Source organism: Acipenser ruthenus, chromosome 17, assembly GCF_902713425.1.
Source record: "Acipenser ruthenus chromosome 17, fAciRut3.2 maternal haplotype, whole genome shotgun sequence".
NCBI classification, from domain to species: domain Eukaryota; kingdom Metazoa; phylum Chordata; class Actinopteri; order Acipenseriformes; family Acipenseridae; genus Acipenser; species Acipenser ruthenus.
In genome coordinates this window covers 15,657,555-15,685,377 of record NC_081205.1, presented here as the reverse complement: position 1 = coordinate 15,685,377, position 27,823 = coordinate 15,657,555, and the positions used below count along the sequence as shown (strand labels likewise).

Below are 27,823 nucleotides of genomic sequence, written 5' to 3'. Positions count from 1 at the left end.
CATGTTTGACAGTGGGGATGGTGTGTTCAGGGTGATGAGCTGTGTTGCTTTTACGCCAAACATAACGTTTTGCATTGTTGCCAAAAAGTTCGATTTTGGTTTCATCTGACCAGAGCACCTTCTTCCACATGTTTGGTGTGTCTCCCAGGTGGCTTGTGGCAAACTGTAAATGACACTTTTTATGGATATCTTTAAGAAATGGCTTTCTTCTTGCCACTCTTCCATAAAGGCCAGATTTGTGCAGTATACGACTGATTGTTGTCCTATGGACAGAGTCTCCCACCTCAGCTGTAGATCTCTGCAGTTCATCCAGAGTGATCATGGGCCTCTTGGCTGCATCTCTGATCAGTCTTCTCCTTGTATGAGCTGAAAGTTTAGAGGGACGGCCAGGTCTTGGTAGATTTGCAGTGGTCTGATACTCCTTCCATTTCAATATTATCGCTTGCACAGTGCTCCTTGGGATGTTTAAAGCTTGGGAAATCTTTTTGTATCCAAATCCGGCTTTAAACTTCTCCACAACAGTATCTCAGACCTGCCTGGTGTGTTCCTTGTTCTTCATGATGCTCTCTGCGCTTTAAACGGACCTCTGAGACTATCACAGTGCAGGTGCATTTATACGGAGACTTGATTACACACAGGTGGATTCTATTTATCATCATTAGTCATTTAGGTCAACATTGGATCATTCAGAGATCCTCACTGAACTTCTGGAGAGAGTTTGCTGCACTGAAAGTAAAGGGGCTGAATAATTTTGCACGCACAATTTTTCAGTTTTTTATTTGTTAAAAAAGTTTGAAATATCCAATAAATTTCGTTCCACTTCATGATTGTGTCCCACTTGTTGTTGATTCTTCACAAAAAATTACAGTTTCATATCTTTATGTTTGAAGCCTGAAATGTGGCAAAAGGTCGCAAAGTTCAAGGGGGCCGAATACTTTCGCAAGGCACTGTATATATATATTTAAATCCCCGATTTAAAGTTTATTGTAACTTAAGTACTATTGGTTCATTTCAAAATACAGAATGTATGGCGAATCAGAAACCAAAGTATTGCCATGCAGTCTAGTTTGACAAGCCGTTACGTCTGGTGTGAGTGTTTTTAGCTTTCAATCCAGTGAAAAAAATATGGATTGTTGGCTCAATACTAGTACATTACTAGCAAAGGGCGATCAAGACGAAATACCGTCAGAGATTAAAAACGCTAAAAATGTCTTGTGACTGAAGCTCTCTCCAATTTCCCTGCCATCATCAGTGATTTGCGTGGTAACAAGCAGGGACATCCATCACACTGATACTAGGTAAGCGTTTTATTATTCTTTATTAATTAGCACCAGTACTGTACGTTTTAGTCACCAAGAATTAAAAAATGCCAATATGTTTTCGTAATCAACTTTTCTTTGCCGCCTTTTCTGTAATTTTATTATCAATAAAAATACATGATTTCCATTTGCTGTCATGGAATAGTCCTATGTCATTTCTGAGTGACTGAGTTTAGCACGGAGGCTTCGTTGATTTTAATTAATTAGTAATTACAATAAAATTATGTTGATGTTTCCAACAACAAGAAACCTGTTTGAGGGACTATTTTATCCAAAAGTAAATATAATACTTGTATTGTAACGCTTGAAATGTTTTTGCTTACGATTGTAAGTCGCCCTGGATAAGGGCGTCTGCTAAGAAATAAATAATAATAATATATTTTTTTCCCATTACAATACTGTAACTTTTATAATTTTATCCATCACTCCATGGCTTGTGCGTTTTGTTGTATCATGTTACTGTACAAACCTTTTTTTCTGTTTTCATTTTATTATGACTCTATCTCCGATGGGGGTATGCGGTGGACTACTTTTTTTGGAAAGGGGTATGCAGCTTAAAAAGATTGAAAACCCCTGTTCTAATGGGATCTGGTACAATGAATGTCCTCTACTCAGTGATACACCAACATCACTGTGACACATTTCCCAATATTTTCCCCAACAGTGACAGTGAGTATTGTAGAGACACCTTGGTTGTATCTACAGCTTTACAGTTGTATTTTTTCTTCTTCAGAAACAAAAGGTCAGTAAACTCTGCTGGCATATTTCAAAACAAACAAAAATAAGAAATGGTGGTTGGTTCTGAATTGTCAAACATATTGACCCCCTCACCGAAGAAAATGTCCCCCTAAAATTTAGAGTGGGGGCCACATTGACCCTCAGTCTGTAAGTCCTGGACACACACTGCTGTAGTGGGCATCACTGTGTGCAGCAGCTCTCGTTCAAGCGCGCCACAATAACTGATATGCGCAAATGTAAATTGATACCCTAACTGAAAACCCCTGAATCTGTCTTATCTAAATCTTGCCAGTAACGAAAAAAGACAGCAGTGAGTTCAAACCTGGCTCGCTGCTGTGGACATCACGTTGCTGTCTCCTAGCAACATTGCTGTAGGGGCAGGGCCTTTCTACAGAGGCTCTGATGAGACTGTGAAGCTGGGGATAGGGATTGCTGCCTAATAAAGAACTACATTTCTTTGAGCTAGTTGTCTTGGCTTTTCTTTATAGATGGCGTCTTTTTAAAGATTACAATATTACTATTCTGAATGGAACATTTGTTATTGTGTTACATTACGAAAAGATGGCAGTAAGTAGCTGTCAGGATGTGTGTGCTGAAGTGCAGAAAGGGAATGTCCACACCAAGTTCAGACAAAAAAACGTGCTTTATTATTTTAAAAAAACGTTGGTCAAAATAATAGTCACCCCTGGTACCAACAATGGTGAAAAGAAAAAGACAACAGTCTCCAAACAAAAATACAATAATTAATCCGGCACAGCAGTGCCACCTGGATCCCTCCGTGCACGAAAATCTGTGCTCTCAACACCAGGTTATGGTGTGGTGCTGTGCTGTGCAGTGCTGTGCTGGGCTGTGCTGTGCAGTGGATAGTGTCCTGGATCCTTTCACTGGCTGTATAGCTGCAGCTCCCCTGTCAATCCTCTGCAATGAAAACAAAAACAAACACAGAGCGCTCTGGCGCGTCATCAGTCAGCAACGTAAGGCCCATGCTCAGCCAGCTGCACCACTTTTGTGCTGCCAAACTCCACCCCGTAATCAACCCGGAGCCCTGCCTTATCCAATCGCTGCGCAGCCCCCAGCTGATCAGAATGGATTTGTTTAGCAGCACTGCAGCCACGTACCCTCCCCAAGATGTCCGACTTCCGGTTTCGCCGCTACACAGAGTTCGGCCATCTCAGAGACGGCGTAAGACTAACCTTACCAAACGTCCTTTGTGGTCGGGAGGCAGACCTACAGTTCGGATTCCTTCTCTCTCCATCACAGTAGCCTATGAACCCAGAACCAATTCTGAGGAGGATTGTGACAGAAATACAATGAGTTCTGGTGATAAATCTTCCTCCCGACCTGTGAGGGCGCTAAATTTGTAAATAAAGCACCTTTTCCACTGTATACCGTTGTCTGCCTGTCACTCCTGCATCGCATCACCGCTACACCTGTTCCCCTTCACTAGCCACTTTGCCACAAGGATGAATAGATATCTTAAAACAACACATTTTATCATATTTTTTAAAATCCATGTAATATAAAAATAACAAATGGGCTGCAATGCATTAGGAGAAAATACAGTCCCTTGCATAAGTATTCACCCCCTTGGACTTTTCCACATTTTGTAGTGTTACAACCTGGAATTAAAATGGATTTAATTGGGATTTTTACCATTTGATTTACACAACATACTTAACACTTTGAAGGTGCAAAATATTTTTTATTGTGACACAAAAATTAATTAAACAAAAAAAAAAGACATTTGTTGGTTGCATAAGTATTCACCCCCCTGAGTCAATACTTGGTAGAAGCACCTTTGGCAGCAATTACAGCTGTGAGTCTTTTTGGGTAAGTCTCTACCAGCTTTGCACATCTGGATCCTGCAATTTTTGCCCATTCTTCTTGGCAAAATTGCTCAAGCTCTGTCAAGTTGGATGGGGACCGTTGGTGAACAGCAATTTTCAAGTCTTGCCACAGATTCTCAATCGGATTGAGGTCTGGGCTTTGACTGGGCCATTCTAAGACATTCAGGTTCTTGTTTTTAAACCACTCCAGTGTAGCTTTGGCTGTGTGTTTAGGGTCATTGTCCTGCTGGAAGGTGAACCTCTGCCCCAGTCCCAAGTCTCTTGCAGACTGAAACAGGTTTTCCTCTAGAATTTCCCTGTATTTGGCTCCATCCATCTTGCCCTCAATCCTGACCAGTTTCCCAGTCCCTGCCGATGAAAAGCATCCCCATAACATGATGCTGCCACCACCATGCTTCACTGTGGGGATGGTGTTCTCAGGGTGATGAGCAGTGTTGGCTTTGCGCCACACATAGCGTTTTGCGCTAATGCCAAAAAGTTCAATTTTGGTCTCATCAGACCAGAGAACCTTTTTCCACATGTTTGCTGCGTCTCCCACATGCCTTTTGGCAAAATCCAAACGGGATTTGATATGGTTTTTTTTCAGCAATGGCTTTCTTCTCACCACTCTTCCATAAAGCCCAGCTTTGTGGAGCGTCCAGGTTATGGTTGTCCCATGGACGGTTTCTCCCATCTCAGCTGTGGATCTCTCCAGCTCCTTCAGAGTTACCATTGGCCTCTGGGTTGCTTCTTCTTATTATTATTATTATTTATTTCTTAGCAGACGCCCTTATCCAGGGTGACTTACAATTGTTACAAGATATCACATTATACATTATTCAGATATCACATTATTTTACATACAATTACCCATTTATACAGTTGGGTTTTTACTGGAGCAATCTAGGTAAAGTACCTTGCTCAAGGGTACAACAGCAGTGTCCCCCACTGGGGATTGAACCCACAACCCTCTGGTCAAGAGTCCAGAGCCCTAACCACTACTCCACACTGCTTCTCTGACTAATGCCCTCCTTACCTGGTCACTGAGTTTTGGTGGACGGCCTTCTCTAGGCAGAGTCGCGGTTGTGCCTTATTCTTTCCATTTTTTAATAATGGATTTAACTGTGCTCCGGGGGATGTTCAAAGTTTGGGATATTTTTTTATAACCCAACCCTGATTGGTGCTTCGCCAGAACTTTATCCCGGACTTGTTTTGATAGCTCCTTGGTCTTCATGATGCTGTTTGTTTAGATATGCTCTCTAACAAACTCTGGGGCCTTCCAGAAACAGATGTATTTAATCTGAGATCATGTGACACTTTAATTGCACACAGGTGGACTCCATTCAACTAATTATGTGACTTCTGAAGGCAATTGGTTGCACCAGAGCTTATTTAGGGGTGTCACAGCAAAGGGGGTGAATACTTATGCAATCAAGACTTTTCAGTTTTTTATTTGTAAATCATTTTGAAAAATATGTATATTTTTTTCCCCACTTCGACATTATGGACTATTTTGTGTAGATCAGTGATAAAAAATCCTAATTAAATCCATTTTAATTCCAGGTTGTACCACTACAAAATGTGGAAAAGTCCAAGGGGGGTGAATACTTATTCAAGGCACTGTATTGTATCTCTGGGTTCTGTCTGTGCCATTTCATAAACCGCTCGAGCTTAGCCCTTGTGGTTTATGATGTCACAGAGACCCTCGATTATGTTCTCGTAATGCCATGTGTGATTGGGGCGTGTGGGTGAGTCACTGATACACACGGAGCCAGAGATGTTCTTTGAGACGCCACACAGACGCACCGTTTTATGTTGTTACCAGCAATGGTATTTTTTTCATTTTTGGCCACAGTTCTTTCAGCACGTGCAAGTGCCTGAATAATAAACAGAATAGTGAAAACCAAGTGATGAAAGAAAAAGGGAAACAAAAACACTGTAAACCAAACTACAAAAAAAAACTGCAGATACAGGTAGGGTCTTGCTACCTCTGCTATTCTGCAAGGTGCGAGATTAAATGACGCTCCCCTTTACCTTACTGTTATGGGGTTGCCCAGATCCCCATGAGCTAATTTAAAGACCGTCCCAGACTTTACTTTGCCCGGTAAAGGTACTTAACCACAATAAACAAAGTCGCCTCCGTTGCCTTTATTTATTGGCTCCAATGCCGCCTGCTGCTGTAACAAGCACAGGCCTTTTTATTTGTACTCCCTCCGTACAAGTTCCTTCTCTCTCCTTATTCCAGTTTTCCCGCCAGAGCTTGTGCCTCGTTGTATCCTGTAACGGGTAAGAGAAGAATAGGAGAGTGTTATTCTTATGGGATCGCCCCCCCCTCCCCCAAGACTCACCCCCACCAATCAAAGAGGTCTGAGCGAACACACCCCTGCTCAACTTCTTTGTGTCATCACCATGATTGGCAGGCGGGTCAAACAGGGCTTCCAATCCCCCCCCACAGGATCACGCATGCGCCCGATAGCCAGCACAGATCTCCCCTGTCACACCATGTAATATAAAAAATAACATATGGCCTGCAGTGCATTAGGAGAAAATATTTAATCTCGGGGCTGGAGCTTCGCTCTCGTGGTTTATGATGTCATGAAACCCTTGATATATATTCTCTCATAATGCATGGCAGCCCATATATTATTCTGTGTATATTACATGGATAGTAGCTATATTTACACTGTGGCCCATGTAGCCACATTTAACTTTGGTAACATCTTATCTAACTGAGATCAGCACATAGATCCTCTCTGTATTGAACTGTTCCATTTTTACAGGTTCTAATTGTAATCATCTACACAAATTATTCTCAGTCCATTTGTGCCTGACTTTTGTGCTCAAATATTTTTATTGGGGATAATGCAAAAATACAAACAAAAACATGAACAGATGATCTCCCCATTTTCTTTTTTTACCCTCTCCCTTCCTCCCCTTCCTCTCCCTCCCTCTCCTCCCTCCCTCTCCCTCCCCTCCCTCTGCCTCCCTCCCCTCCCTCTCCTGGGCGGCTACCCACTCCCTCCCAGAACCCCCCACAAGGACCTCAGGGACCTAAATGAATTCAGATTTAACAAAGGCTTATTAAGATCTGCTATGCTTTCCCAGGCTTGGATCGTCTTCTCTCTGGCACCATGGATCTGAGTGGTAGAAAGTTCTAAGTAAATAATGTCAATAGTATCAACATTCTTCTCACACAGAAAAGACCCACCCCACAAAAACAAGTATATAGCACTGGAAAATAAAAAATACAGTACCCCCATCCGAAATAGTGACTCTGGTAGACAGGGCAAACAAAGCTCTGTTCCCGTCCTCCCCTCACAAAACAAACTGTAGAAATCCCATGCAACAAGTATCCAATATATCAGAGCAAAATATTCAAAGAAACAATATATTTACCCCAGCGTTGTGTCGTAAAAATTATTCAAGCTTATGAGCTCAATAGAGCACAGCCAAGGTATCCTTCTTTCCTTTTTCTTTCCCCTTCATTTAATAATAAAAAATACAAATAAGAAGAAATTTTTTTTATAAAAATAATAATGATTGAAGTCCAAAACAGTCCAAATTAGTAGTGACAATCCGATAACAGCAACAGATGCTCCCCGATGTAGTCAGCAGATTTCGGCCAAGTGACAGGATTTGAGGACCGGTGGGATGATCAGCCAAGACCGAGGCGTCGCACAGCATAGCCAAACTTTTTAATCGCATCAGGTTGCATCTCACCAACAGGAGAGGGAGAAAAACAAGAGGCCTGAGATGGTTCCGGGAGACCGAGAGAATCCAGGAAGGCTTGAGTGTCATCTGGGGACTGGAATAGGTGAACCTCAGAGTTGTGGTTGATCTTAAGAGCCGCCAGATAAATTAGACATGTCAGTAGGCCACGGGAACGGGCAAAAGTGATAGACTGAGGGAAAGCCTTGTGGCACTGAGCTGTGAAGTTACTATAATCCAGGAAGAGTTTGAGTTCCTTAGTCGCGGAACGAGAGGTTTCCTTCCTGGCTGCTTGAAGGATAGCCTGGGGGTCTGAGTATCTTAAATACGGTGAGCCCACATTATTTGAATGTCCATCCCAGTCAGGGTTGGGAACCACAATGGTCAAAAAGTCTACGGTGTCAGCGCCCTGAACGCCCTCTTGTAAACCAGTCAGGTGAAGGTTATTGTGTCGATTTCTATCTTCCAGATCCGCCATCTTAGTCTCAAACCGGTCGGTTTTGGTCTCATGAATCACTATAGCCCTCTTGTTGCTATCTACTTGGTTGCGAAGTAGCAAAATCGGATTTAATGGACTTACATTCCTGAGAAAAAGCTGAGAAATCAGTTCACAAAGTGGCCATCGCAGCAGCAGTCTCAGACGACGTCTTTTCAATCCGAGATAACACGTGTTCCAAATATTGGCGAGTGTGCAACATGCAGGCCTGGCTAATGGCGGACAGGTCCGGATCAATTTTATATTTTCCCCTCTAGAGGGAGAAGATAAGTCTTTTTTTTTGATGACGTCAACATTCTTGGACAATTCAGACGTCAATACATATATAAAAGAAAGATATAGCAAGGGATTAAACCCTTCTCAAAGAGCAAAATATGCAAGGGGAGGCAAGGAGAAAAAATCCTAAAATGCCATCTCACTCACAGGTCACATGATCTCCCAATCCATTTGTACCTGATGAAGGGGCCCAGCTGATCTTGAAAGTTTGTATATTTCCAGAGTTGGTCCAATAAAGATCAACATAACAGTATTTGAAAGGCAGTCAGAAGGGACTTGTTCAGTGTAGCTGCTTTATATATATATATATATATATATATATATATATATATATATATATATATGGACTGGAGAGGAGGGCTATAGTGGAAAATGATTGGCCCAAGGAAGACTATTGATACTGACACCCTGGAGGTAACAATAGTCTTCCCGAGGGGCATTTAATTGTCCACTATTAGCTGAGTCTGCAGTACATATTTAATATATGAGTCAGTCAAAATAATAAGAGGCAAGGTTGGATAGTAAATATGACTTTATATACTGTAAAGCAGGGCTTCTCAAACTCGGTCCTGGGGACCCACTGTGGTTGCTGGTTTTCATTCCAACTGAGCCCTTAGTTACTAAACTAGACCCTTAATTGAACTGATCATTTGCTTAATTAGACCTTTTTAATTGTTTTCAGCTCTTAAACAGTTGCAAATTTCAAGTTAGCTATAATTAAATTTGATAAATAACTTGAACTGCAACTGTTTAGGAGCTGAAAACAAGTACAAATGTCTAATTAAGCAAATGATCAGTTCAATTAAGGGTCTAGTTAAGTAATTGAGGGCTCAGTTGGAATGAAAACCAGCAGCCACAGGGGGTCCCCAGGACCGAGTGTGAGAAACCCTGCTGTAAAGCCATAAATATTTACAAGCCTTTTATTATGTGTTTTTCACATATGACTAAAAACGTAAACATTTTTTGCACGAATATCTTAGTGCTGTACATATAATAAATTAACATATTACTACCAGTGCAACAGGGCGCCAGCATTTCTGGAGCAAAATAGGTTTTATGAGTGTGAATCATCAAATATTTTGGTCGCTGATACAGTATAAGTAAACAACTAAATACCATAAATACATAACAGAAAATGGTTTTGAAGTTCTTTTCTTTTCTTTCTTTCTTTCTTTCTTTTGTAGTATGTTTTGTGATTCATTTTCTGTCACAGAATCGCCGTTCAGCAGTTTTTTCATTCAGCCATTTTTATGTTGTTTAGGAGTGGAGATGGAGGGCGTTCCTTTGAAAAGGGGAGGGGGGGGGGGGTGGCTGACAGTGATGTGAACCAATCACATGTCAGACTGCGACTATTGTCCAGTGGTGTAAGGGTGTGAGGGCAATAGTTCAATCTATTTTTGGTCCTATGATGATGTTTTAACCAATCACAGGCCAGGGTTTTCAAGCACTGACTGTACATTGTGACAGAGTGCAGGGTCAGGTGCTGGATGGGCGCTATGTCAGGGCAGGGATTTTTCAAAGTCTCTTTCCCTACACAAAATGGCACCCAGAGTTAAGCACTACAAGTCACAAAATGGCTACCCTAGAAAAACAACATTTCCCATAATCACTAGCAGTTACACAGGGAGGGGACCAACACACCTGTAGAGAGTTCAGGTAATGGGCTGCCAATATAAAGGAGCAGCCTGACTCAGCCTATTGAAGAGGGAGTAGAAGGAGTGTGTTGTGGACAAAGAACTGTAGTCTGAATACTGAAACCTTGTGTATGACTTTTCTTTGCATGACTTTTTGCAATCCTGTAAAAGGGAGTCAGTGAAACTGTTGCTCTTATCAGCACTAGCACCATTATTGCTGTTGTCTCTTTAAAGGTAGTCAAGGCTTTGACAGATCAGTATGTACATATTTATTTACGTATGCTGTATCAGCTATATTTAAACACAATATATAAAGTCGTATTTACTATCCAACCTTGCCTCACTTATTTTCTTGACTGTTTAAATATGTACTGCAGACTCAACCATAGTAGAAAATGAAATGCCCCTTGGGCATTATAGCGCGATGTCGGTAACAATAGTCCTCCCTCGCGTCAATCATTTTCTACTATGGCTGTCTGCAGTACATATCAGATTTAAATCCCCAGCCCATGGCTATAGGAGGCCAACATTAGAATATAGCTCAACTGGGTTTTCCCCTTCTGAGTTACTGTACGGCAGACAACCCTGAGGCATTCTTGATCTTGTAAGAGAGGGGTGGGAAGATCAAAGTAGTAAACATGTGCTACTATTACGAGATCGCCTTGAATTGGTTGGTCGTTTGGCTCAAGAAAACCTGAAAAATGCTCAACATAGGCAGGAGCGACAGTACAAAAAAAATGCACAGATTCGGACCTTTCGACCCGGTTGTAAGGTACTGTTGCTACTTCCCTCATCGGAATCCAAACTATTTGCTAAATGGCAGGGCCCCTATGAGGTGGTTCGGGCTATAGGGAAAGTTAATTATGAGATTCGGCAGCCTGACTGCCGCAATGAACTCTGAATTTACCATGTCAATTTGTTAAAACCAGAGAGAGAGAGAGAGAGAGAGAGAGAGAGAGAGAGAGAGAGAGAGAGAGAGAGAGAGAGAGAGAGAGAGAGAGAGAGGCCCTGGTCATTGCTAGAGGTGATCCTGGAGAGGATTTTGGTCCCGAGACAGGACCATTTAGCAGGGGTGAGATTTCAAAATCGATTTGAAAGCACTAGTTAGCACTCCTTTAAAGGAGGACCAGTGATAATATTTCTAGTGGTAATAGAGATGAGGATGTTTTTCACAAACATTGAAGGATTGAAGGTAGAGGAGCAGTGAAGATGTTGCTGGTTCTAATAGGGAGTAAGAAGATGGATGAAGGTAGAGGGGCAGTGAGAATGTTGCTGGTCAGAGAGCCATTGGCAAACTCAGACCACAACATGGTCTCATTTGAAATATTTTTTAAAACCCCAAAAGTAATGACTAAAGCTAAGGTTTACAATTTTAGAAAAGCAAACTATGAAGGTATGAAACGGAGACTAACAGAAGTAGATTGGAGTAAAATAGAGAAAACATCCACAGAAAAAGGATGGCTGTTTTTTTAAAAATGTAGTACTAGAGGCGCAAAACAATTACATCCCTACAATTACAATCTAAATCTAAAACAAAATGGCCAAAATGGTTTAATAGATCAATTTAAAAAAATATTCAGCGAAAAAAGGCACTTTACAGAGCATTTAAAAGGGACCAAAAACAAAGTACACAGAAAGAGTACTTGGAACTGCAAACACAAGTCAAAAAGGAAGTTAGAAAGGCCAAGAGAGAGAGATAGAAATCAATACTGCTAAGGGGGCTAAAACCAATTCCAAAATATTTTTCCAATATTATAACAGCAAGAGAACATTCAAAGAGGAGGTTAAATGTCTAAGAGACACAAATGGCAAAATCATAGATGAAGAAAAAAAATAGCAAATATATTAAATGATTACTTTTCACAGGTTTTTACAAAGGAGGACACGGACAACATGCCCCACATGTCGACCTGTTCCTATCCAATTTTAAATAACTTTAGCATAACAGAGGCAGAAGTGTTAAAGGGACTAGGAGCTCTTAAAATAAACAAATCCCCTGGGCCAGATGCGATCCTCCCAATACTACTGAAAGAAATGAAAGAAGTTATTTACTGCTAACCAAGATCATGCAACAGTCTCTTGACACAGGGGTTGTACCGACAGACTGGAAAATAGCAAACATAATACCGATCCACAAAAAGGGAGACAAAACCGAACCAGGTAACTACAGACCAATAAGCCTGACTTCTATTATATGTAAACTTATGGAAACTATAATAAGATCCAAAATGGAAAATTACCTATGTGGTAACAATATCCTGGGAGACAGCCAGCATGGTTTTAGGAAAGGGAGATCGTGTCTAACTAACCTGCTTGATTTTTTTGAGGATGCAACATTGAAAATGGATAACTGCAAAGCATACGACATGGTTTATTTAGATTTCCAGAAAGCTTTTGACAAAGTCCCGCATAAAAGATTAATTCTCAAACTGAACGCAGTAGGGATTCAAGGAAATGCATGCACATGGATTAGGGAGTGGTTAACAGGTAGAAAACAGAAAGTACTGATTAGAGGAGAAACCTCAAAATGGAGCGAGGTAACCAGTGGTGTACCACAGGGATCAGTATTAGGTCCTCTGCTATTCCTAATCTACATGAATGATTTAGATTCTGGTATAGTAAGCAAACTCGTTAAATTTGCAGACGACACAAAAATAGGAGGAGTGGCAAACACTGTTGAAGCAGCAAAGGTCATTCAAAATGATCTAGACAGCATTCAGAATTGGGCAGACACATGGCAAATGACATTTAATAGAGAAAAGTGTAAAGTATTGCATGCGGGCAATAAAAATGTGCATTATAAATATCATATGGGAGATAGTGAAATTGAAGAAGAGAACTATGAAAAAGACCTCAGAGTTTATGTTGACTCAGAAATGTCTTCATCTAGACAATGTGGGGAAGCTATAAAAAAGGCTAACAAGATGCTCGGATATATTGTGAGAAGTGTTGAATTTAAATCAAGGGAAGTAATGTTAAAACTCTACAATGCATTAGTAAGACCTCACCTAGAATATTGTGTTCAGTTCTGGTCACCTCGTTACAAAAAGGATATTGCTGCTCTAGAAAGAGTGCAAAGAAGAGCAACCAGAATTATCCCGGGTTTAAAAGGCATGTCGTATGCAGACAGGCTAAAATAATTTAATCTATTCAGTCTTGAACAAAGAAGACTACGCTGCGATCTGATTCAAACATTCAAAATCTAAAAGGTATAGACAATGTCGACCCAGGGGGCTTTTTTGACCTGAAAAAAGAAACAAGGACCAGGGGTTACAACTGGAGATTAGATAAAGGGGCATTCAGAACAGAAAATAGGAGGCACTTTTTTACACAGAGAATTGTGAGGGTCTGGAACCAACTCCCCAGTAATGTTGTTGAAGCTGACACCCTGGGATCCTTCAAGAAGCTGCTTGATGAGATTCTGGGATCAATAAGCTACTAACAACCAAACGAGCAAGATGGGCTGAATGGCCTCCTCTCGTTTGTAAACTTTCTTATGTTCTTATGTTCTTATGGTTTGAAGGTCTTGAGGAGTAGTGAGAATGTTGCTGGTTCTAATAGGGAGTAAGAAGATGGATGAAGGTAGAGGAGCAGTGAGAATGTTGCTTACACCAGTAAGAGGTAACAGAATGGATTGAAAGTCATGGTTATCACACCTTGATTCCAATGACAGCTGTCAGCACACACTATGAGGGGACGGGGATGCAAACAGAGTTAGCCTTTTGAAGTGAGTTTGAGTCATAGCTGGGTCCTGAGGGTTTGTTTTATTGCTGCGCGCAAGATAGCTGGGCTGTGTTTCAGCTGAGCACTGGACTGACATATTGCACTGCTCACCTCTTGCAGTTCTGTGATGTGTTTCAGATGCTGAGCACTCACATGACTGCAGCTAACCTGTTACAATAACTGGCAGCGCAAGAGCCTTTCTTCCACTTGAATTGGTTCACCCCGTAGGGAGGTATAGATATAGCAGAGGTTTCTGTGCCTTCTTATGTTACATATCCCAGTTTCACATACACCTACAAATCTGCTGATCCAATTGTGTTAGTACATTCTTTTGCACAAACATTACTGAGAGTATTGGAATGTGAGGATATATGGAGATGGCTGTCCATATGCCACACCTTTCCAATAGATGTATTTGTTATCATTGTGTGCAGTGGTTCTTTTTCACTGAGAGGAGTGTTGTTGTGTTCTGTGTGTGGTTTGCCTCGGAGGAGCATGGTTGATGTGCCCTGACAGCAGTCTTCTCAGCAGATCCAGTTTCTGCTTTGTGTTTTCTTTTTTTAATCTCTTGTTGAGGATTCAGAGTGCTGATTTATGGGAATACTTTACCCCCTCGTAATTTGAATAATATTTATTTTGTATCTGTTTATTATCCCATGGTACTGTAGGTGTTCTTAATCATCATGTGTTAAATAAAGTCATCAGCATATTTTACCTTTGGGGCAATGTGGCAAAGTGCCCCGCCCCTGTGTGCATTTGTGTGTTCTGTGTTGTATGTTGCGTGTGTTAATGTTGGTGTATAGTCATTGGTACACGGGATATAAACGGGTCTGTGTTTCACGTGTATTTAAAAAGTGTATATTTGTATTTAGGCACGGGATTGCACATCACGCACGTGCATTTAAAATATAATATGTGAACACAGGGTTTCACGTAATGAATTAATTATTCACTTGAATCCCAGCACGTGAATTCATTACGTGAAACCCCGTGTTCACATATTATATTTTAAATGCACGTGCGTGATGTGCAATCCCGTGCCTAAATACAAATATACACTTTTTAAATACACGTGAAACACAGACCCGTTTATATCCCGTGTACCAATGACTATACACCAACATTAACACACGCAACATACAACACAGAACACACAAATGCACACAGGGGCGGGGCACTTTGCCACAGGCAATCACTCTTTTTTGTAAGAAATGTGGCCAGTAGATTAGCACACATGAATTGGATTGCGAGCACTGTTCACTTCAAACCTAAACATTACATTTTAATCAACATGATCACACTTCAAACAGCATGCAATGATATCAGTTCTATACCACACCAAAATGGAGCAGCAATCGATAGCACTAATATTAACAGATTTCCATTAGAGATTTTCACACTTTATAATTTGAGGGTGGAGACCACACCAAACCCTGTGGTATAAGAAAGGTATCCAAAACTATTTTCAAAACTGAAGACACTGAGAAAGACCTTGAGAAAATGTATCTGCTAAAGAATTTCCCAAGGTTCTGTCATTCAACTCAAGCACAACAGTGAATTATTCCTACAGATCGTTTTCTGATGGATTTATCAAGCTCTTTACACTGAGTGCAATTTGCTCAGTGTTTGCTCAATCACTCTTGTCGAGTACTTGCAGTACAGCAGTCAGACAGATTTGCCTTTTTTTTTTGCGAATGAATGAAGTGTCAGGTCAGTCAGTCTTCTATTAGTATATTTATTATCAGAAGAACTGATCAGTGATGTACAGGATGCAGTGCTGTTCAGTGTAGTGTAGTGTGTAGTGTATAGTGTGTAGTGCATTGTGTGTAGTGTATTGTGTAGTGTGGAGTGTATTGTGTATAGTGTGTAGTGTATTGTGTGTAGTGTGTAGTGTAGTGTATTGTGTGTAGTGTATAGTGTGTAGTGTGTAGTGTATTGTGTGTAGTGTGTAGTGTGTAGTGTATTGTGTGTAGTGTGTAGTGTATTGTGTATTGTGTATTGTGTATTGTGTGTAGTGTGTAGTGTATTGTGTGTAGTGTGCAGTGTATTGTGTGTAGTGTGTAGTGTATTGTGTGTGGTGTGTAGTGTACTGTTGTTGAAGATGACACCCTGGGATCCTTCAAGAAGCTGCTTGATGAGATTCTGGGACCAATAAGCTACTAAACAACCAAACAACCAAACAAGCAAGATGGGCCAAATGGCCTCCTCTTGTTTGGAAACTTTCTTATGTTCTTATGTATTGTGTATATTGTATAGTATGTAGTGTATAGTGTGTAGTGTATAGTATATTGTGTGTAGTGTGTAGTGTGTAGTGTATAGTATATTGTGTGTAGTGTATAGTGTGTAGTGTATAGTATATTGTGTGTAGTGTATAGTGTGTAGTGTATTGTGTGTAGTGTGTAGTGTATAGTATATTGTGTGTAGTGTATAGTGTGTAGTGTATAGTATATTGTGTGTAGTGTATAGTGTGTAGTGTATTGTGTATTGTGTGAAGTGTATAGTGTATTGTGTATGCTGTGTAGTGTATATTGTATTGTGTATAGTGTGTAGTGTATAGTGTGTAGTGTATAGTGTGTAGTGTATAGTGTGTAATGTATTGTGTATTGTGTGTTGTGTGTAGTGTGTAGTTTATTGTGTATTGTGTGAAGTGTATAGTGTATTGTGTATAGTGTGTAGTGTGTAGTGTATTGTGTATAGTGTATAGTGTATAGTGTGTAGTGTATTGTGTATTGTGTGTAGTGTGTAGTTTATTGTGTATAGTGTGTAGTGTATTGTGTGTAGTGTGTAGTGTGTAGTGTGTAGTGTGTAGTGTGTAGTGTATAGTGTGTAGTGTATTGTGTGTAGTGTGTAGTGTATTGTGTATTGTGTGTAGTGTGTAGTTTATTGTGTATAGTGTGTAGTGTTTTGTGTGTAGTGTTTTGTGTGTAGTGTATAGTGTGTGGTGTATTGTGTGTAGTGTGTAGTGTATAGTGTGTAGTGTATTGTGTGTAGTGTGTAGTTTATTGTGTATAGTGTGTAGTGTATTGTGTGTAGTGTGTAGTGTATAGTGTGTAGTGTATAGTGTGTAGTGTATAGTGTCATCGGGAGACACTATACAATGGCTCTGATCATTTGGCACTGATAAGGTTAACCGTTTTCTTACTTGGCGAGGCTTTCTCCAGCCCTCACAGCTGCACATGACGGCTGTTGTTAGCGCCCATTTGTTGTTGTAGCAGGACTGACCTTCTTTTGTCATGCACTTACATAATGTGGAGTGAATCATTTAATTATACTGTGGCGAACTTCCACCAGCATGATTGCATGACTGTCTGAAACCACTACTTAAGAATGGGCTTACTATATTTGGACATGATCTTATAACTGTCTCACAATAAGTATTGTGCTCTAAGCTCTATTGAACAAACCCTACAGCTGCCAACAGCTTGCCATTCCAATCCGTCTGGGGATGATGCTAGAACAATGTTGCTGAACTGTCTGTCTGTGCCTCCCACCCCCCAGACTGGGAACATAGCCTCACACCCCCCAGACTGGAGCATTGTATCCCACCCGCCCCCCCCCCCCCCCCCCCCCACTGGAACATAGCCTCCCACCCCCCCAGACTGGAACATAGCTTCCCACCCCCAGACTGGAACATAGTCTCCACCCCCCAGACTGGAACATAGTCTCCCACCCGCCCCCCCCCCCCCCCCCCCCCCACCCCCCCCCCCCCCCCCCCCCCCCACCCCCCCCCCCCCCCCCCCCCCCCCACCCCACTGGAACATAGCCTCACACCCCCCAGACTGGAACATAGCCTCCCACCCCCCAGACTGGAACAAGTGCTGAAGTGCAATTCTGGAGTCTGGGTCTGTGTGTCAAAAGGGCAAAACAAACCTCAGCTGTGAGGTTATGAGATGTATCTTGCAGGTTTCAACAAATACAACTATTCCACTCCTCTCTGAAAATGTACCTTTGATTTTACACTTAGGGCTCAGAGTGTGTTTACCTTTGAATTTGGACGCTTTCAAGAAGTCAGAAGTAACTCGGAAGCGTGGGGTTAAGGCCACTCCCTGTGAGCGTGGCTGCTGACAGGGATGAACATTGTCACGACTCGCCTGTCTGCCCTTATCTGAGGCCTCATGTAACCCAAAAACAAATCAGCTGCTTTTCATAAACTGTACCCTGTCATCTATAATTAGAGTGTCTGACAGCTGAGAGTTACTCATCTGGGTCAGGAATCAGTTACCCCTCCCCCCCGACCACATCTGCTGGATCAAACACAGCAGCACACGCCCAACAACAGCAGCTTTCAAGAGGCTCCTGTTGCCAGTCACAGAGACAGACAGACAGACGCAGGATAATTCACAGCCTCTCATCTCTGCATTTCACCTCTGGAGGCCTGGGTTTCAACCTGGGGGGCCAGGTGACGGACAGACAGTGGGTAATTCACAGCCTCTCATTCCTGCCTGATATCTCTGGAGCCCTGGGTTTCAATCCAGCTGCTCAGGTCACAAGTCAAGCGAGCTTGGTCAGTAGCGTGAACCTTGCCCCAAGTGTTTTATTATCATGAGTCTAACTCAGCTGTCTTTCCTTCTCTCTCCAGTTACACAAACAGAGTGGTTGGCAATGGACTTCAAGCCCAGAAACTGAATCCTGAGGTAAAGGTCAGAGGTCTCGACCCCGTCCTGACCCAGGTCAAAGAGAGGCTGCAGCGATTCAACCAGGTAGGACAGTAACAGCACTAAGCACGACAACGCAGGGGGATCTGTTAGGTTAGAAAACTGAAACAGCTTTGCAAGTTTATTTTCTGAAGCAGTCACTTTATGTTCAGAAATCCAACTATGATTAACTATGATGTAACCACAAAGAAACCCTAGATATACATCTAATTTTATTATGGAAGTTAAATAATAGTAATGGATCATATAGTCGCTTCAAATTGGTATCTGTTATGTACTCAGGTTCCTTGTGTGGTTTCATATACGGGGCTGAGATGCAAAACGTGTTTGGAACTATGACAAGGTCCATAGTTACTGGATTCTGGAGCAGGGCCTTCAACAGCAGTCCTGTAACTAGGGGTTGGTTAGAGTACTCAAAATATTTATAATTACTCAAGCACTCATTTATTACTCGATTACTTGAAAAAATGTAAATAATATCTCTTCATGAGTTCAATATATTGTAGCGACCCGGTCAGTTCAGGTGGGCACACTTTTGTTTCATCTGGTCCTGTGCATTCACGTTATCTGTATTGTTCCAGGGTGGGACCATACCACTAGTTTCAGTAGTGTGGCTGTGTGTGAGCCGCTGTTGGGTGCGGACCATGTCATCTAGACGCCCTTGCTCTGCCCCCCATAAGAGTAGTGGTCCGCTCTTCTTTGTGTGTGAGGGGACTGATAGTGCTGGAGCCTGTGTGCGTGTGTGTGTGGAATAGAGCGAGCGAGAAAGTGAATGAGTTTTTAGGATAGAGACAGGAGGAAGGATTTATTGTTTTTGTGGTGTGGTCCTGACCCTAACACGGACCCTGTTTAATTAATAAAGTAGTTTTGTTAGCATCTCCTGCTTTGAGCCTCAAGACCAGGGGTCATTGCAATATTTTATTCACATATACCACCTTAACACTAGCCACAGAAGTCATTTTGACAGGTTGAGGTATTCAAATTTAAATTTCTCTTTGTGTCTCAAAGTTATGTGATTGTCCGTTAATGACTTTTCCTAAATAAATACCCGACGGTGTTTGAAAGGCAGGATCGCAAAAATAAGGAAGTTATAAGCCCGCCCACCTAGCAACAAAGCCATCATTTTGACTGACTTTAATACATGTTTTTATTTTGAATATAACCTACAAGTGTGTCCTGGAGCTGTCTATCTGAGCTAAACCATTTAATAAGAGAGCATCCATTTGCCTGCTGTTCCAACGCTTCAGTACAAATATTTTAACTGCTTTAAACTGCATCCTGTGCCGTCTCCATTTCTTCCTGTTGCGGACCAGATACGCTGATGCTATGATATATAGCATATTGTTAAGTATCTGGAATGTGAATTGAATGCATTGATTGCTAGATTACTATTTCTAGTAATCGGATAAGGTGTTAAATTACAATGAGTACTGGGGTTTTTTTTCCATTAATCTACACATCCTACCCCACAACTTCCAAGTGAAAAAAATATTCTAGAAATTTGTAGAAAATTAACAAAAAACAAAAACTGAAATAGCTTGGTTGGATAAATGTCCACCCCCCTTGTAATAGCAATCCTAAATTAGCTCAGGTGTAACCAATTGCCTTAAAAATCACACACCACGTTAAGTGGCCTCCACCACAATTTTGCCAAGAAGAATGGGTGAAATATTGCACAGTCCAGATGTGCAAACCAGGTAGAAACTTACCCCAAAAGACTCACAGCTGTAATTGCTGACGAAGGTGGTTCTACCAAGTATTGACTCAGGGGGGAGAATACTTATCTAGCCAAGACATTTCAGTGTTTTTAATTTTTCATTAATTGTACACAATAAAAATCCCCTTGCCTCTTCAAAGTGTTGCACACTGATGCAAAAAGAAACGCAACGCTCAGGTCTAATGGATTTAATCAAATATTTTAAACAGAGATGTCAAACAAAATCACAGAAAATGTGAACAAAAATACAGATCAAAGAATCAAGATATGTTTTCAGTATAAAACATGACACACTGTCAAAATGAAAACATTACAAAGTAAGTAGCGGCTATGTCCTCCCTGAGCATTAACACAATCCTGGCAGCGTTGACGCAGAGACCTGATCAGCCTCTGGATAGACTGCTGTGGGATGTTCTGCCGCTCTTCCTGTGCAGCTGCAGCCAGCTGGCGAGGGTTGGCTGGTCGCGGTTGTTGTCACACAATTACACAGATGGATCAGTTGGATGTGACGGTCCTAGGCCGGTGTGGTGACCCTCTGCCTTCCAGGACGTGGCCTGTCCCTCACAGTGCCGTTTCCTGGTTTCTCTGGACTAGTCTGCTGATTGTTGAAGCAGAACATCTCATACTCCAGGCAACTTCTGTCACAGACAGGCCGCCTTCAATCATGCCGATAGCAACCAGGCGATCTTCATTACTCAAGCGGGGCGTAGTCGTATCTTTCACTGTTCTTGAGTTAATTAAAATCATGTCTTTTCAAATGCCTATTTATACAGATTCTTAATCAACTCATTTTGGCGATATTAACTCAACTCAAATAACAAACACTGAGGCAGGATTTAAACCCTAACTAGTCATACTTTCACTCCAACTAACCGCAACGCTACACAGATTTACATCTTAACCCTTTCAACAGACTAGGCTACTATTTACATTGACCCTATCCAAACGGTAATACATTTGGGGCACAATAAAAGCGGATCAAACTTGCATGAAAAACACAAGCCAAGTTAGTAGAAATAATTGGGGCAACCTTGCCCCCCATCAGTTTGACAGTAGTGCCTATTTGCTTTGTGCTGGGCAAGGTTGCCCCAATGGTTTCTTGAAACTTGGCTTGTGTTTTTGATATCTCTATTTTAAATGGCTGGGCACTTTTGATAACTTGACATTTTTTCACATTTCCAATGTGTTTTTGTTTCAGATATATTACACCACTTGTCATATTGTGACGAAACTTGTAAATGACATGCGTCATAATCTTGAGGTATATAGAATCTGTTTTATGTCTAGAGTTTTGCATAACCCTACAGAAATGCTTATCCAATTGTGTCACATCTCCAGCTATCAGAATCTGTGCTTATATGAAGACTGTCTGTATGTCAAATGTATTGAGAGAACTGCGGATTCATTTATAATAAAACTATAAAGACACATTCTATGAAGAGGATGATAACCTGGGGGATATGAAGGCACCCTGTGTGTCTGTCTCTCGCCATCACACAAAGTTTTTACATTTATCTAAAGAAGCACTTATTTAATTGCCATTAGCCTTAGTTTGGACACACTTTAGGACAAGCTATTGAGAGTATCACAGTCTGGGGCTATATGACGCCAGCAGTATGGCAAGCTTACATTTTTACATGTGCATACAGTACATGCACATACAGTACGTGTGCATACCGTACATGTGCATACCGTACATGCACATACAGTACGTGTGCATACCGTACATGTGCATACAGTACGTGTGCATACCATACATGTGCATACAGTATGTGTGCATACCATACATGTGCATACAGTACGTGTGCATACCGTACATGTGCATACAATATGTGTGCATACCATACATGTGCATACAGTATGTGTGCATACAGTACTTGTGCATACCGTACATGTGCATACAGTACATGCACATACAGTACGTGTGCATACAGTACATGCACATACAGTACGTGTGCATACAGTACATGCACATACAGTACGTGTGCATACCGTACATGTGCATACAGTACTTGTGCATACCGTACATGTGCATACAGTACTTGTGCATACCGTACATGTGCGTCATATGAGGCAGGGGGGACAGTTGTCACCCCTAGACTTTTCATTGGTCTATATGCTCCATTATCTTCTTTTTTAACCCCCAGACTCTGCAGGATATAATTAGGGCTTCTGTTTTTCGGGTTTTATTAATTGTACTTTTCAGTGCTTATTTTTAGCTATTTTCGAGTTTTATGTAAGTCGTTTTTTCGGGGCTTTCGTTTTTGATATACTGTATGAAATTAGTGTTTTCAGTTACTTTCCAAAATGCTTGAGCGTTGTTTTTTTTTCTGTCAAAATATGTATAGTAGTAACTTGACAGTACTTGCACACTTAAGTTGTACCTTCTTTCCATTGCTGTCTTCCACAACGAAATCCCTACGGGCACATTCTTCTGGGGTTTTTGTGTGTAGGCATTTTTGTACATTTCGCCACAATTCTGTTTTAAATCCTCTGTATTTTAACTGTAATACAGCTTGAAATCCCGCTAACAAGCCTCCATCCTGATTGTAATCTCGTTTTAAACCTCTCAAGCGGAGTCTCCAATAGAAATGTAGGAATGTGCATTGATATCATTGATATCATGATGAGTCAAAGGAAAATTTTGTATATGTGTGGTGGAAGTTTGAAAACGGAAGAAATGAAACGACAGCGAGACAGCAAGGAGGGATTGACTTGCGGAAGAAACTTTGAATACTGCTGATACCCAGATAACACTATTTATAGATGCATGCTCTAAAGAAAACAAAATGTAGGCTGGTGTGTAGGGCTGTGCTGTGCGTTTTCGGATTTCAATTTACCCTATTTCGTCTCATTGTAGTCATCCACATGTACAAAAGGGCACAAACTCTTGTGCCCCCCCTTGATCCACATTTGTGGCATGTGAGAAGATAAAAGTAAGACCACAAGTATTTATAGCACGTACTTAATACACTTTAGAACATTACATTAACACACTGTTTCATGCAAATTAAGAACAGGGGACACATTTCTTACATTTGTTTTTACATGTATGTATTCTTGTCAGAAATAAGAACATAAGAAAGTTTACAAACGAGAGGAGGCCATTCGGCCCATCTTGCTCGTTTGGTTGTTAGTAGCTTATTGATCCCAGAATCTCATCAAGCAGCTTCTTGAAGGATCCCAGGGTGTCAGCTTCAACAACATTACTGGGGAGTGGATGTAATGTGTTCAGCTACATCTATTATAAAGTTATGATGCCACTGGGATTTTGGAGGTGAAAAATTGCATTTTAAATTATCGCTCTAATATGTTATTTACCCGTTGCAAACTCAACCCAGAGGTAATAAAGCACGGCAAAATGAATCTTGCATTTTTATTATGCAAGACTTTAACAAGAAATGATCATATATCGTTCTTTATTACCATAAAATGAGACTTAGTGGAACGACAGTTTTGAGTTTGTTCAAACCAGTGTCATGCTTTAAAAAAACTTGCATTGCATATTTTGTATAATTTATTTTAAGAATAAGAGCGATGTTGACAAAGTGCAGCATGCAATCTCATTGTAAACTGGCCGAATTACTGGGATTTACAATGCTTCTGAGACGATGCCCTGTGCGAAACAGCATCTGCAATAAAATCCTCGCGAGTAGCAGCTCTAAATGCTGAGTGTCCCGTTAGACTAAATCTTTTTTTAGTGCTTCTATAGGTGCGTTTCCACTTGCACAAATATTCCAGAATGAGAGGCCAAGAGGACGTCGCTCATGTGAACGCCACTGAACGTGCTCCGGAACATGTCCTCTTATCCTCTCAAGAGCTGGGGTTCAGTTCCGGCACGAATATTTGCTAGTGTAACTGCACTGAGGACCCGTTCCGGAATGATTCGAGAAAGTTCCCAGCAGGCACTGCATGCAAGCCAGCTACGTCATCCCCTTGCTGCTTCCCTGTGATTAACTGGGCTGTAGTATTACATACCGTGGTTAAATATTCACTGCATTACACATTACATGAACACAGTAAATGTTAAAGAAAATGAAATATATGTTGCTTACCTTTCCAAAAGTTTTTCTAATGCTCTTCATCAACATCTACCGCAAGCACTGAAGAAAGTAGTGTACTCAAATGATCATTACACCATAGCGTCAGATGTCTTCACCTTACACAGTGTGCATGCTTCTCCTGAGAGAAGCACCCCCTGCTGTTTCTCACAGTGTAGACACACCCTTCCGGAACAGAATGGCTCAGATTCTGGAACGCCAGTGTAAATGCAGCATAGAACTCTTATGAGAGAGTGTGATTGGCTAACCGAGACACACACAGGCAATCCGTTCTATCAAATTAAACAGATCGCAGCTTCTTAAAGGAGAGAGGTACCCTTATAAAAGTTTTCCATAGTAAAAGCACAGCAAAGTGTAAAAAAGCATAGTGAAAGCACGGTAAAGCATAAAACATGGCAAACCATGATAAACTATAGTAAATGCATATGATAAGCATAAGAAAAGCATGGGGAAATGTGACAGAAATACAGAGATTCTTGGTGGTAAATCTCCCTCCCGACCTGTGAGGGCGCTAAGTAACAGGAACAGAATACCTTGGACTGGTTGGCCTGACAATTCATTCCCAGGGTTAAAAGGAAGTCGGTCATCTAGAAAGCGAGCGGGGCTTCGGTGCACTAACTCATCGACCCGGAAGGGAAACGATGTGCAGCCATGGATTGGAGGAGCGATCTGTTCCTTTGTTTTGGTAATTGCTTTAAAACCCGGAAGGACCCGTTTTGTGCTGTATCATGAGTGTTTTGTTTGTTTGTCTAATTGTCTGCGTTGTAAAACGCAGACATTGTTTTCTCTCGGTTTCTTTATTATTATTATTATTCCAGTTTCCAACAAATTTCCGCACGCATCTCCTCCTAGTGCTTTGAAGTGATCAACTCAAAAGTTTGCACAAGTATTGCACTCTATCTCTCTTGAGTTGCTATTACTTTTGGTGGCGATCGGACTGGTGGATTTGGGGGTAACAGGTCATGACCCCCAAAAATTAAACAGCTTATAACTCCTTATAGGGGCAAGATAGGGTCATAGTTACTATTGAACATGTATAGAAATTATACATGTTCTCTAAAAGTCAACGCAGGTTTCGTTGATCTTTGACCTTCCCAGAGCCAGATATGGACATTTTGCTGTTTCAAGAATGACAGCTAAAAACTGGACAGCTCCTACTCCTACAGTTTTCAACCGATCAACCAGATTTTTTGCACAGCTCTTCCAATAAGTTTGAATTTAGTTCCTATTCATTTTTGTAGTGATCGGATTTGAAATGTGGGCGCAGTGCCCAGAAAAATGCCACATTCCAACTTTCTCTGTCTGCCCTCTGGTGGCCAAATCTTGTAACTGCAGATTTGACAGTATATTGCTCCTTAAATACTGCAGATAAGCTCATATGTAGTATTGGACATGTATAAGAAACCAACTAACAGCTTTCTAGAAATGTCTTGGACTTTGACCTTTGACCTCTCATGGTCAAACTGGACAATACACTGTTTTAACATCTGTTATCTGCTTAAATATTGCACATATGTTCATATATACTATTGGACACTTATAGGAAACCAACTAAGAGCTTTCTAAAATATGTTGGACTTTGACCTTTGACCTCTCGTTCATGGTCAAACTGGACAATAGACTGCATTTACAGCTTATATCTCCTTAAATACTGCACATAGGCTCATATGTACTATTGCACACTTATAGGAAAACAACTAAGAGCTTTCTAAACATGTCTTGGATTTTGACCTTTGACCTCTCGTTCATGGTCAAACTGGATGTCACAAAGACGGCCGGAGTGGGTGGCGTCAGACCAGAAGCCAGGAAATAAACAACAGAGACTTGGGGTTTTGGTGAGGCTGAGCGCGTGATCGCGCTCAGCATTTAATAATTAACAGACAGAACAGAAAATAAAAGGTTTTAAACACAAAACAGGACACGGCACTTGCGCCAAAATAAATAGACAAACAAAACGTACTAAACACTTAACAAACGGTGCACGGAGAGACAAACAAACACGGTGAGTACAAACACTTATTATTCTTATTATTATTACTTATTTTAACTCCTTTCTCTCTCTCCCGTTCTCCACTCACCGAACACCCAACCCCGACTGAATGAAAATGTGCATCTATATATACTGTTGTGCTGGGATTCAATTACTAATTAATTATTCACTTGAATCCCAGCACGTGAATTAATTCTGTGCAACCCCGTGCTCGCATATTACATTTAACCAGCACGTGAAGTGATTTGTGCTCTCCTCGTGCCTAAATACAAATCTACACTTTTTAAATACACGTGAAACACAGACCCGTTTATATCCCGTGTACCAATGACTATACACCAACATTTACACACGCACGCAACACACAACACATAATATGCACACAGGGGCGGGGCACATTGCCACACTGGACTATAGACTTTTTTTAACAGATTACATTTCCTTAAATACTGCACATATGCTCATAAGCACAATTGGATATGTATAAGACACCATTAAGACCTTTCTCAAAATGTCTTGGACTTTGGCCTCTCGTTTAAAATGACTTTAGCTTTGGCCTCTCGTTTAAAGTCAAATGCTAAATAACAGGATATGAATGCTTAGGAAACAAATTTGTCTATTGAAACCACTTCTACCACACTATTAAAATTACACGCTATCCAAAACAACTTACAACGCAGACGAAGTTTCTCCAGAAACTTCCTAGTTGTTACTTGTTATTATAGACGGCTAACACGTTTTGGAGCTGTTGCCGGAGGCCAGCATGTACCCGGAACATCACTGCACTTGGAGCATGATAAATTGTATATATACTACGAGCACTACTGCACTCACTGAGGACTGGTGACCGTGTATGCGTATTGTGTGTGTGTCTCTTGAATACCGTGAACTTTGTTTCGGACTACCTTGTGATTTAAATATACAGAGCAGTACACATTGTTGTGTATTGCCTGTATCTCATTATTATTTCTGTTGGTCAGTTTCGACCCTTAGATTATAATTAAAACCATCATCACTTCATCAGAACTGTGTTGTTTGTCGTTGTTTGGAGCACTGCATCACCTATACACCTGCACACTACAACCCACTTTCCCTCAGGAAGCTGTAAAATTACAGTGCAAATGTACTGCAGTAACCCTTCCTAAGGGTAGTACACCTGATACAGACACAGCCTCAGACCGGCTCTCTAGCTGCAGAGCTTGACTTTTTATTTTAACACATTTATGACGCTTTTAGCATCTACTTTTGTTCAAGTTTTCTTCACAAATCGTTCCTCCAGGTTAGCTCCCACAGCTTACCACCCAGAAAGGGTGGTCAGTTAACATATCAAATATATATATATATATATATATATATATATATATATATATATATATAGATATAGATATATCTGTCTATCTATCTATATATATATATATATATATATATATATATATATATATATATATATATATATATATATATATATATATATTGTGAGGGAAATAGGCGATATTCCTTTAAGGAATGGCGGCCGCAACAAAAACTACATGGCCCAGACTGCCTAGCGCCAGGGTTTACTACGGGGCGGGGTTAGGCAGTATAAAAGAGAGCAGAGCAGAGCAATCGGGTGTTGTTGTTTGGGGAAGCACTGCCCGATTGCTTTCCTGCATACCGGAGTTTGCTGAAGTTCCTGCTGTT

General features: G+C 41.0%; 1 protein-coding gene across 2 annotated transcripts in view; it reads left to right on the top strand.

The window, feature by feature from the left end:
- gpc5b (glypican 5b) overlaps positions 1-27,823 on the top strand; it is a 395,161-nt gene that overhangs the window by 227,628 nt on the left and 139,710 nt on the right. For both annotated transcript variants that reach the window (XM_058990024.1, XM_034039535.3), the window contains one exon: positions 18,300-18,420. In XM_058990024.1, the coding sequence (XP_058846007.1) occupies positions 18,300-18,420 (121 nt within the window). The remainder of the gene's footprint in view (positions 1-18,299; positions 18,421-27,823) is intronic.